Below are 12,500 nucleotides of genomic sequence, written 5' to 3' on the forward strand. Positions count from 1 at the left end.
AGAAAAGCTGAGTAGAAATAAATAGTCAATTAACCACAGAAACTGAATTGGCATCAGTGCTCTGCTCAAGGTGTAAACCAAGGCTTAAAAAGCCATCAGTGTAAAACAATATTGTAAACAATATAAAATTATATATAAACTAAGCAACACACACAAAACCTGAGTAGAAAATAGTTACCACACACACTGTCATGGTGATCTGCGGAGGTGTGCCCTGCGTCTTGGTGCATGTGACAGCGGCCTTGCTGCTACAGTCGCGTAGCGGTGAGCGTGCAGCTCCACAGCGCGCTTCAGCAGGTGAGCGAAATCAGACTAATTAGAAACCCCAGACAATGAAGGCGGCCTTAAAGTTTGTTCCTTGTTTGCAACCCAGCTAAGAGCAGAAGAAAGGAGAAATTGCTGAAGGATCCGGAATTAAAGCTCATGGGCAAAAGGAAAAAGATCAAAGGGGCTACCGGTAAGCTCAAATGTATTTATTGGACTCTGGACGCTGTTTAAATGTGATTGCTGGCTACGTAGTAGTCTGTCTATGGACAAGTGAAATGTGTTGTCTGTTGATTTGAGATGAATTGCCTGTTTATAGGTTGAAGTTAATTATGAGCTGTTTAAACTATTTATTAAACCTTAATCTTCAACTAAGATTATTTCCTGCACAGTAATGGTTATGCTAATTTACAGTAAAACGGTCTGAATGCTTAATTTCATTTCGTTAAAATTATGATTGGAATACATGTCATATTGTGTATAAAATCTGTATAGAAATCTAGGTTAAACATAAGGTAAAACAGGTTAAATTAAAATGGGTTTTAACTGGCTTTCTGCTAATTTAATGCCTAATTGGTAATATATCTATACTGTTTGCCACACTTTGCCTGGGCTGATAAATTAACCATTTCATTGTTTATGTTTAAAATTGCCTTATTTAAATTTACTTTTGATGGAAAATGCTAAACTTTATTTAAATTGTTTATTTATTTTTTTTGTATGTTTTAAAGGTTTTTCACCTTGCTTGTTTACTGGTCAAATAAACTGAACAACGAGTGAAATCCTGAGTCTGGTCAAGTCCTTCCCTTTTCAAGTGTGGGAAGCCATGATGTTTAAATACACTTGCCACACACACTGAATTGGCTATAACAACCCAAATAACTGTCACGCCTTCTACAGTATTGCTATCTCCTCCACACTTTACTGCTCCATCTCCATACTCCCTTCAATTTCTACTGTTTGCCCTGGCTGCAGTCTGAGCATGATGGGGAGATTCTTCTTCACAAAAGTGATCATTTCAACATGCTCAGGTGTCAGCCTGCTCCTGTGCTCATCAATGATAAGTGAGAGACTGCTAAAAGCCCCTCTGCGTTTTAAAAGCCCGAAACTGATGCCACAACTGGTCTGGGTTTTGCTGAGTAACCCTAGGCTACAGGCTGCATTTATTACAGAAAATCAAGCAACATAGCAAGGCCTATCTACACTATTTAGAGACAGGAGCTTAAGTTTACGCGACAATAGCTGTCACTAATTCACATCGTCGTGGGCTGCGCCGATGCACAACTAAGCGGTAAAAAGTTATGATGGCCTACTGGAAGTTTCTACCCTTTTGGATGTGTAGAGTTGTAGGCCTAGGTGCACTTAGTTGTTAGCGATTGACCAGGTTGCTTTTTGAAATTAAATGCGTTTGTTAGGCTAGCCGATTGTAAAAATAGGGAAATTAAAGTCGCGAGCTGTGCCTATACATTACACAAAATCTTAAATCGTGGAGATAACGTTGGATTAGACAGGCAAAGCTGTCAGCAGCAACATGCATAGGGGCCTTAAGCGTCCCACATACTCGGCGCACCGACCAGTAAGCGACAATGTACGCGTCACAGAGCGCCGTAACCATTTATACTGTAGCGTGGTGGTGCAACACTAGTTGCAATATTCTCCCCTGAACAGGGTGTCGCTGTTGTGAAAAGACTAACATTAACTACTTACACAGCAGAAGAAGCTGCAGTAAGAAACACCAGTAGCTAGCCTCTGTGATGGTACTTCAGACTTTGGTTGCTACTATTCACAACTACCATCATCATGATCATGTAGTTTCCAAGGTGTGTGCACAGGTAGATAGATAGCTGGATATATAGATGGGTACTTTGGTCATCGAGGGAAATTTTAATAATTTAAACAGTTTAGTTAGCTGGCTAGCTAGCTAGCAGCTGGCTGAGTTTGTGTAATTTCCTGAAGTGGAAAGAGATTTTGTTCAGGCCTTAATAGATATACTTTGTTTGAAAAGAAATGCGTTTCTATTCTTTCCTCTTAATTCCATGTGTTTGCAACTCTCACTGGTAACTTTGTTAACTTATCCAGCAAACTATTAAAATTCCACGACTGTAACAAAACACTGCAACTTCGCTTGCCCTCGAACTAGTCCATCTTCCTGTTTCGCCTTATGGCTCGTCTGAAAAAATGAGTGAGTGCTACCGTGTGCTACATTGCGGCCCAAACCTAGGCGCCAAGAGATCACGCCATTTTGGCGTCACATTGTCGCTACCGGTCCGGTCGTCGTCAGGTATGTAAAGAAGCCATTAGTAAGAGGGTCGCTGGACACTTCAGCGGTCATGTTAACGCATTAGGCTATAGGCTATTAATTCAACTGTGACATGAAATGTTTGCTAGATAACTTTTTTAAATTCTTAGTGGGACATGCACAGACAAGTGGGATGCTGGACGGATTAAGCTAGGTGTGCTGAAAAGCGGGACCCGGTTGGGGAAAAAGCTGAAAAAACTGGAATGGATTACCTACATCAGTGCGCTGGAAAACACGGACCGGAGTTTTGAAAACAAACTGGATCGGGATTTTCCTGTGCAGGCCGATCCCATATTTTTTGCTAATATCGGCGGCCGATCCGATCCAAATATCGGATCGGGACATCCCTAATCACTACATACGAACACACACACACACACACACACACACACACACCTGAATACACACCACATACTCACACACCACCGCAATACAGACGTGAAGCGTGGGAGACTCATGGCCACAACATACTGTACATCTATAAAACACACACACACACACATTCCCCTAGGAGACATACGCTCACCACAACACATGCACTATGCTGCAGTGTTGTAGGCAAGTCACTATGCCTCAAGTCTGAGTCCAGGTTTGAGTCTCCAGTGTTCAAGTCCGAGTCATTAAAAAAAATTCAAGTCCGAGTCGAGTCCACTACTCATCCGAGTCCAGTCCGAGTCCAGTCACTATTAACGGACAACCTTCGGGGCATTCATGTCTCCAGGCATTTGGCGCCACAAGTTAACCTCTGTTATTGTAGGAACATGGCGTGATGTGTGATGTATGTGACATGAAGCAGTAACATTCCATTGCACTAATATTAATACTAAAAATAATTTAGATATTAAAATCATATACCAAATAATATTCTAATAACATATTACAATTATAGCCTAATGACATTACAAAAAAAAATTCGAGTAAAAAAAAAAGCCCTCGTCTCATTTTCCGAGTCTGTATAGTCTGAATGTACGAGTCCGAGTCATTCAGTGCTAAAGTCCAAGTCAAGTCAAGAGTCTCTAAATTTAGCTCATGATTCGGACTCGAGTACTACAACACTGCTGTGTGAACAGTTTAATTCATTCACTCTACACACACACACACACACACACACAGGTATAACCCCCCTGCTGGACTGACCCAACGCAACAGCATCATCACCCCAGTCTGGTGTGTGAGTGTGTGTGTCTGTGTTTATTGTGTGTGTATGTGTATGCGTGTGTGTATGTGTATGTGTATGCGTGCGTGTGTGTTTATTGTGTGTGAGTGTGTGTGTGTGTCTGTGCAGGCAGGTCAGCTTGGGACAATCTCATTTATTCATTAAGGTGATTTTAATCACAGGAAATCCCCCTGTGTAGTTACACCACTCTGCCAGTGTGTGAGTGTGTGTGTGTGTGTGTGTGTGTGTGTGTGCTGTGGTGCAGTGGTGGTTCTGGACCAATGTTACTGCAGGGGCCAGTGGGGGGGCCAGTGTTTTGATCAGAGGGGGACGAAAAAGGCAAAGACAGTAGACTACAAATAATAGCAATAGCCTACACATGATCTTTAAATCACCTGAATAGCAATAGCAATAGCATCAAGGATAACCTACACATGATCTTTAAATCACCTGAATAGCATCAAGGCTAGCCTACACATGATCTTTAAATCACCTGAATAGCAATAGCATCAAGGCTAGCCTACACATGATCTTTAAATCACCTGAATAGCAATAGCATCAAGGCTAGCCTACACATGATCTTTAAATCACCTTAATAGCAATAGCATCAAGGCTAGCCTACACATGATCTTTAAATCACCTGAATAGCATCAAGGCTAGCCTACACATGATATTTAAATCACCTGAATAGCATCAAGGCTAGCCTACACGTGATCTTTAAATCACCTGAATAGCAATAGCATCAAGGCTAGCATACACATGATCTTTAAATCACCTGAATAGCAATAGCATCAAGGCTAGCCTACACATGATCTTTAAATCACCTGAATAGCAATAGCATCAAGGCTAGCCTACACATGATCTTTAAATCACCTGAATAGCAATAGCATCAAGGATAGCCTCCACATGATATTTAAATCACCTGAATAGCACTCAACAGAACCTGCTGTGGCTTCACCAAACTAGGTCTATATTGAATCAATTGAGTTGGTTGATCAATGGGTGGATCTATGGGTGGATCAATGGGTGGATCGCGTTTATGAATCCGACTACAATGTTAGCTCCGCCTTTTGCATCAGCTTTTGTGGGGCAGCCGTGGCCCACTGGTTAGCACTCTGGACTTGTAACCGAAGGGTTGCCGGTTCGAACCCCGACCAGTAGGCCGCGGCTGAAGTGCCCCGCCGAGCAAGGCACCTAACCCCTCACTGCTCCCCGGCGCTGTTGTTGCAGGTAGCTCACTGCGCGGGAGATAGTGTGTGCTTCACCTCACTGTGTCTTCACTGTGTGCTGAGTGTGTTTCACTAATTCACGGATTGGGATAAATGCAGAGATAAATTTCCCTCCGCGGGATCAAAAGAGTGTATATATATACTTATATACTATATCATATTAGAAATTACAGTTTTTCTCGATTGCTTTTACCTGCTTAAGTAAACTGGAGTCCACTTGGTCTTCATGACTACTTTCTTTGCACAGCAAAGTAATCTCTTGCGAATGTGTTCACACATTTTTCATTGGGTTCACATTTCTCACACCTTTGCAAAACAGTTAACACAGGTGTCATTCAAAGCCCCAAACTCTATTGGTTTTCCCATGCTAAACAAAGGAAAACATCTTTTCACAGGTGGTATAGATTCCTTGCATAAGTCTGAATATCTGATACACCTGTGTGAAACTCCTTTGCACAATTCTTCAATCAGCAATCATTCATTATACATAAGAGATGTCTGTTCTGTGTTGCTATTTGCAAGTATGGATCTAATGCACATTTAGACAAAGTACTGTATTGCCTATTTGGTGGAGAAAACAGTACAAAAGGTATTTACTGTAGGTCTATTTAGATGAAAAATGACAAGTTGTAGTTCAATGAAATTTACTGTATCTTGCTAGTAATTTACTGTATGTCTTACATGTCAATGGAAGTTACATCTTAGGAGGAATGAATAAATTATTTTTTATTTAGTACATTTTGTCTTTTCACAGTTTTTTTCTGATACCAGAAAAATGAGAAAGTAATGGAACAGACATAGCAAAATGCTCATTTGAGAACTAGATTTTGCATTTTGTTGTCCAGTGTGTAATGATTGATTAAAGAGTGTTTTGAATTGGCAACAAGTTGTAGTGTTTGAAGGCAAGATTTTGCTTTTGCTGCATGTTTTAAGTGTTTTGAGAGTAACAGCCTTTTGCAAGCAAAATGTGTCATTTTGTCAGAGTGCTTTTGTTCAGACCACGAGGTGTTAACTGTTTGAGAATGTGATGTCAGAGTTGACACAGGTATCAAAAGCGATCGAGAAAAAACTGTAATGATTGAAGACTGGTTCAAAACATATATCCACCATTTTAATGAATTTTCATAAATAATTTTTCCCATTATGTTTTTCTGAGTAATTTCAGTAGAACTGTAATAGGGGTATTGTTATTTAATATACCTTTACTCAATCAAAACAACACATCTGCAATTTCACTGATATTACCTCAAATACACAGTTAAATAGTCTGACTTTTTAATGTTTTTAAAAACGGAGAAATAGCATTTTGGAACCAAACTCTTAAATTGTATTATCGGTCAGCGCCAGGGGGAGCCACAGCAGGGCCAGAGTCAGTGCTACAGGGTCATCTGCAGGAGGTGTGTGATAGTGTGTGTGTGTGTGATGGTGTGTGTGCGTGTGTGTGTGTGTGTGTGTGTGTGTGTGTGTGATAGTGTGTGTGTGTGTGATAGTGTGTGTGTGTGTGTGTGTGTGTGTGTGATAGTGTGTGTGTGTGTGTGATGTGTGTGTGTGTGTGTGTGATAGTGTGTGTGTGTGTGTGTGTGTGTGTGTGTGTGGGTATTATTAGCGTGTCGCGTGATGGTGGTATGGTGTGTGTGTGTGTGATAGTGTGTGTGTGTGTGTGTGTGTGTGTGTGTGTGTGTGTGTGTGTGTGTGTGTGTGTGTGTGTGTGTGCGTGTGATGTGTGTGTGTGTGTGTGTGTGTGTGTGTGTGATGTGTGTGTAAATGTGTGTGTGTGATAATGTGTGTGTGTGTGTGAAATGTGTGTGTGTGATAGTGTGTGTGTGTGTGTGTGTGTGTAGTGTGTGTGTGTGTGTGTGTGTGCGTGTGTGTGTGTGTGTGTGATAGTGTGTGTGTGTGTGTGTGTGATAGTGTGTGTGTGTGTGTGTGTGTGATAGTGTGTGTGTGTGTGTGTGTGTGTGTGTGTGTGATAGTGTGTGTGTGTGTGAGTGTGTGAGTGTGTGTGTGAGTGTGTGTGTGTGTGTGTGTGTGTGTCGTGTGTGTGTGTCGCGTGTGTGTGTGTTGTCGTGTGTGTGTGTGTGATAAGCGTGTGTGTGTGTGTGTGTCGTGTGTGTGTGTGTGTGTGCGTGTGCGTGTGTGTGTGTGTGTGCGTGCGTGTGTGTGTGTGTGTGTGAGTGTGTGTGTGTGTGTGTGATAGTGTGTGTGTGCGGTATTGCGTGGAATTATTATTATTGATGGCGTGGTATTGTGATGGTGTGTTATTGATAGCGTTAATGATGGGTTGTGTGATGGTGTTAATGCGTGTGTGTGATGAATTAGATGTGTGGTAACGATAGCGTGTGTGTGTGTATTAGTAATGCGTGTATTATTATTATTATTGATGGCGTCGTGTGTGTGTGTGATAGATGTGATTATTGATGGTGTGTGTGTGTGTGTGTGAGTGATGGTGTGTGTGATAGTGTGTTATTGTGCGTGTGTGTGATTGTGTGGTAATGCGTGTGTGTGTGCGTGTGTGTGTGATATAGTGCGTGCGTGTGTGTGTGTGATAGTGTGTGTGTGCGTGCTTGTGTGTGTGTCGTGTGTGATGAGTAGATGCGTGTGTGTGTGTGTGTGATATAGTGTGTGTGTGTGTGTGTGTGATAGTGTGTGTGTGTGTGTGTGTGTACCTTTGTGTGGCTTCTCTTGGGAGACACTGTAGTACTCCAGTTGCTTGGAGGAGGACAAGAGAAACAATATGGAGTTAGTTATTGGACTTCTTATTCCACGTTATTCCACGTTATTCCACTGCTTGGTTGAATTTCCCATTGTCCTACGTAATTTAGAACGACCATTAACCGTATGTTATCTGCACACCTATGAAAATAGATCCATTTTTTGGCCATTATCACACTTGTATATTAGTCATGACCTGTTGTGAAGTTTAAATGAACTGTCACGTTGCATTCGAGCTGTAAAATGCAGACGTTCAGAACATTGCAACATTGTAGCATATGACGGAGGTGGCTTTTAGCTAGTTGGATGACATGCAGGCTAAGTAAAATAGCGATGTTTCAAAGCTAAAGTTCATCAGAATCTTGGGATCGCCCGCTTGACAGCGGGAGAGATAGAACTAACAACTGGCCTTTGGCGTAACAACCATCCATTTAGAACTAATAGCGGCAGTTTGTCCTGTGAGTTGAGAAATTAGTTGATATGTGTTGGAAGAAAGTAGTTCTACAAACAAGACCGTTTTAGCGATTAAAACGTTTAAATTGTAACAGGAAATGAACACAACGCAAGTGGCAACAGTGGAATAAGCGGGATAACGGACAACACGGTGGGATAATGGACAACACGGTGGGATAACGGACAACACGGTGGGATAACGGACAACACGGTGGGATAACGGATAACGGACTCCACCGTGGAGTCCGTTATCCGTTACTTATTACATGTGTTCTGATGTTCTCCAGGCTACACATGAACTGTTCATCTGAGTTCCATGTGTTCTGATGTTCTCCAGGCTACACATGAACTGTTCATCAGAGTTCCATGTGTTCTGATGTTCTCCAGGCTACACATGAACTGTTCATCAGAGTTCCATGTGCTCTGGTGTTCTCCAGGCTACTAGGGCTGGGAAGGTAACAGCATTACCGCAATACCGCGGTCACGTGACCCCTACCGCGGGTCTGAGCTTGTCACCGCCATCACCGCAAAAAAAAAACAATCTGTAAAACATTTGGGTGATTCGACTTTGACGTTTTCAACCATGACATATGCACAATTCTGGTTTGAAAACGTAGCAGAATCTCAGAGTTATGCAGTCAGCTTAGACGTCTGCAGGTGGCTAGCCTAGGCTACATGAAGTTGAATCCCACTATAATTGGCCTGCACATGTGTACACGTAGGCCTATGCAATGTTATGATGTGTGATGTGATGAACCATCTTATGACATTGATACTCAGAGAACCACAGTTACGTTAAGTAGGCTAACCCTCCGTTTTCAAAACAAAACTTCAAAACATATCATCAAAAGATGAAGCAAACCCGACCTTACGCGTTTGTGTTGGGGAGCGCGATGTTCCAACATTCCATTTGTTTACTATGTGAGAGTAGAGCAGAACTGGCACAGTCGTAACACTTTTCTATTCTCTCCGTTCAAACTCGATTTACATAAAGCTGTTAAACGTGAAAGCTGTGAAATTTGGCCAGAAAGGAGTCATAGATGTTTAGTTCATGAAAGAATTACAAAATAGCCTTTGTTCTTGTTTGTTAAGAATTTAACTTAACAGCGACATGTAAGTCTAGACTAGCCTCGGACCTACCTTTGTTACAACCTGACGCAGCCATTAAAATGTGCGGTAGCCTACTGTTGTAACATAAGCATAAGTGTCATGACTTTAACAGTTAGCCTTGTGCTTATCTCTTCATGTCTGAAGCATTTGGTCCAGTGGTCTTTGAAGTTGCTGCAGTTGCCTAAAGTTTCATTGGCTGTGATGGCTGAGGGCGGCACAAAATTCATAATCCATAGTATTTTTTTTTTTTTTTTTGGGGTGTATATCGGAAAAACGCAGTAATTTCTTGCTTACCGACCGCGGTAAGAAAACATCCATACCATCCCAGCCCTACAGGCTACACATGAACTGTTCATCTGAGTTCCATGTGTTCTGATGTTCTCCAGGCTACACATGAACTGTTCATCAGAGTTCCATGTGCTCTGATGTTCTCCAGGCTACACATGAACTGTTCATCAGAGTTCCATGTGTTCTGATGTTCTCCAGGCTACACATGAACTGTTCATCAGAGTTCCATGTGTTCTGATGTTCTCCAGGCTACACATGAACTGTTCATCTGAGTTCCATGTGTTCTGATGTTCTCCAGGCTACACATGAACTGTTCATCAGAGTTCCATGTGTTCTGATGTTCTCCAGGCTACACATGAACTGTTCATCTGAGTTCCATGCGCTCTGGTGTTCTCCAGGCTACACATGAACTGTTCATCAGAGTTCCATGTTGCATTAGCGGCTTGATTGCTGATAGCTGTGTGTGTGTCAACATCCTGTGTTCTTTTTGGTGCAAAGCACTATTTCATCATGAGAATGCTACAGCAGTTGTTCGAGAACAACCTGTTCTGACTCACACACATTATTACCACACACACACACACACACATTATTACCACACACACACACACACACACACACACACACACACACGCACGCACACACACACACGAAGAATAGAACAGCACGGCAACACACACACACGCACACACACATTATTATGACACAGGGATGTAGCCAGGTCATATCACCAAAATCTGCAACCTGCAGATGCAACTCTTTGCAGTGATAGAAATGAACAACTAAACCACACACACATACACAGAGACAGACACACACATACACACCTGCATGTTGTCGCCCCCTCTGGCCATTCTCTTGCTCTCTATCCTCTCCCGCAGCGCGCACAGGACAGGCTCGATGAAGCCGGACACACTCATGGCTATCCTGCGCACCACCTCCTCGGGAACGTGGAAACTCAGCTTGGGAAACACCTTCCTGCAGCCAGACACAGGCACAGTGTCAGCCATATCTCTATTCGGTGACTGGGTGCCTCATTCTTTATAAATTACCACTTAATGACTACTTTAAGTTCATTAGGGTATTGCAGTAATATGATTGCTGAGACCACTTACACCTCAAACACTGACAGATCAAAACAAATCAAAAGGGCTAGCTCAGTAGAATCCTCATCTTAACCATGTTTTCTCTCGCCCCAAATCGATTATTTGCGGTCATAAATAGCTGTTATGCCTGCAATATGAGTCAAATCACAGGCTTTACACTAAGCCTGTCTGTCTCGCGTTCTCACGTCCCTGTGTTATTGCAGCAAGTTGAGAGGACCCCGTGTCACATTCCCGCCCGCTCCCCGGGGACTCCGCGTGGGGTAGCGGCGCAAGATAAGCAGCGCGCTGTTTTCATGACTGTCTGCGCTCAGGCCTACTGGGCAGGCTTGCCTGTTCAGGGTGCTCCAGTTACTCAGCTTCTGTTGGGTGGAGTTGGCCGGTGTGTAGTTGTGGAGCTCCACCAGTTTGGGGAAAAAGTGTTTCACGACCTCCGCAGCCATCACTGAAAAAATAAACATCGATGCGCCAGTGATGCTTTTGTTAAACTTACTTACTGAAACTTGTCCAGTAACGCGAGACAAACGGGCCAGTAATCATCATAAGCAAAACAGGTGTGCAAACATTAACGTTGCGTTTCAATAGATAAAGCTAAAGTCATATGTCGCAGTGCTAACATAGTTGTAGCTCATGGCCTAAACAATACATTCGTTTCGATTAGAAAGTTGTTGATTTTTTGACTAGCATGTAAGTTAGGCTAGAGCTACATCTACACATGTTGATTTGACCACAACCTTAACGTTAATTGGCTAGCACTACCTCCGTCGCTGAAGTCTCTAGTGATGTTCCTCTTTGGTCTGGAGAGAGGTATTTTATCAATCCACGCGTACAGCTCTTGTAATGTTTCTTCGTCTAATTCATTATCCATTTCTGAAGTGATAAAAACAAATATCGATGGCTAATAGGCTACTGGCGTTAAACTAAAACAGAAAAGAAAACAACCCACTCTTATTCAACTCCACTTGTCCACTTGTCAGGAGGACGGTTGTTTGAGTCGTTACCAAGCAACCAATTTACGGAAGACGAGGGAGGACATCTCCTGCGTGTTTGCGCTCTAGACAAATCAGTAGGACAAACGGGACCCAGTACAGTAAAATCTTTTTATTGCTGTCTGTAGAAAAGGCACTAAGTTAACAGAATGACGCACATTGAAACATGTTGACAACATGATTACAAAATAAAACAGTAAATAATTTAAAAAGGACTGAGAGTCAATTAGACAATACAAAAGGTTTCAGACCAGCTGAACAAGAAAATGGTTTAAAATCCCAACTGGCACAACCTTTCAAATGCCTCTGTCAATGTGCAAAAACATAAACATGTAAACATAAACATGACAAAGACAAAATGTGACTTATAAAAAAATAAAGATGCAAAAATATAAAAGCATCAGTGGCTTGGAAAAGAACAACAAGAAAGAACATGGAATAGAGCAATTCGACTGGATTAAACTGGTCTCATGCTTCATTGAACAAGGAATAGAGCAATATCATCTGATCTCATTCACAAGAGTGTATGTGCGTGAGAGTGTGTGTGTGTGTGTGTGTGTATAGAGCAATATCATCTGGTCTCATGCTCCATTGAACAAGGAATAGAGCAATATCATCTGGTCTCATTCTCCAGAGTGTGTGTGTGTGTATATAGAGCAATATCATCTGGTCTCATTCTCCAGAGTGTGTGTGTGTGTGTGTGTGTGTGTGTGTGTATATATAGAGCAATATCATCTGGTCTCATTCTCCAGAGTGTATGTGTGTGTGTGTGTGTGTGTATATATAGAGCAATATCATCTGGTCTCATTCTCCATTGGAATCCAGTTGCAGAGACTGAGGTCCGTTTAAAAAATAAGAAAAAGCAAAGAGCAGATTTGTAGGTCTGGCTAGACGGTG

General features: G+C 42.2%; 1 protein-coding gene and 1 long non-coding RNA gene across 2 annotated transcripts in view; both read right to left on the reverse strand.

The window, feature by feature from the left end:
* The window catches only part of spef1 (sperm flagellar 1), a 42,758-nt gene extending 31,160 nt beyond the window's left edge, over window positions 1-11,598 (reverse strand). The window contains exons 1-4 of the mRNA XM_048268973.1: window positions 11,374-11,598; window positions 10,948-11,059; window positions 10,339-10,489; window positions 7,615-7,657 (exon numbers count right to left, since the gene is read on the reverse strand). Of these exons, the coding sequence (XP_048124930.1) occupies window positions 7,615-7,657; window positions 10,339-10,489; window positions 10,948-11,059; window positions 11,374-11,482 (415 nt within the window). The 5' untranslated portion in view covers window positions 11,483-11,598. The remainder of the gene's footprint in view (window positions 1-7,614; window positions 7,658-10,338; window positions 10,490-10,947; window positions 11,060-11,373) is intronic.
* Window positions 11,599-11,700: 102 nt separating this feature from the next.
* LOC125311739 overlaps window positions 11,701-12,500 on the reverse strand; it is a 2,011-nt gene continuing 1,211 nt past the window's right edge. The window contains exon 2 of the long non-coding RNA XR_007196520.1: window positions 11,701-12,500. This exon is cut by the window's right edge and continues 588 nt beyond it. This is a non-coding gene — a long non-coding RNA (uncharacterized LOC125311739).

Source organism: Alosa alosa, chromosome 18, assembly GCF_017589495.1.
Source record: "Alosa alosa isolate M-15738 ecotype Scorff River chromosome 18, AALO_Geno_1.1, whole genome shotgun sequence".
Classification (NCBI taxonomy): domain Eukaryota; kingdom Metazoa; phylum Chordata; class Actinopteri; order Clupeiformes; family Clupeidae; genus Alosa; species Alosa alosa.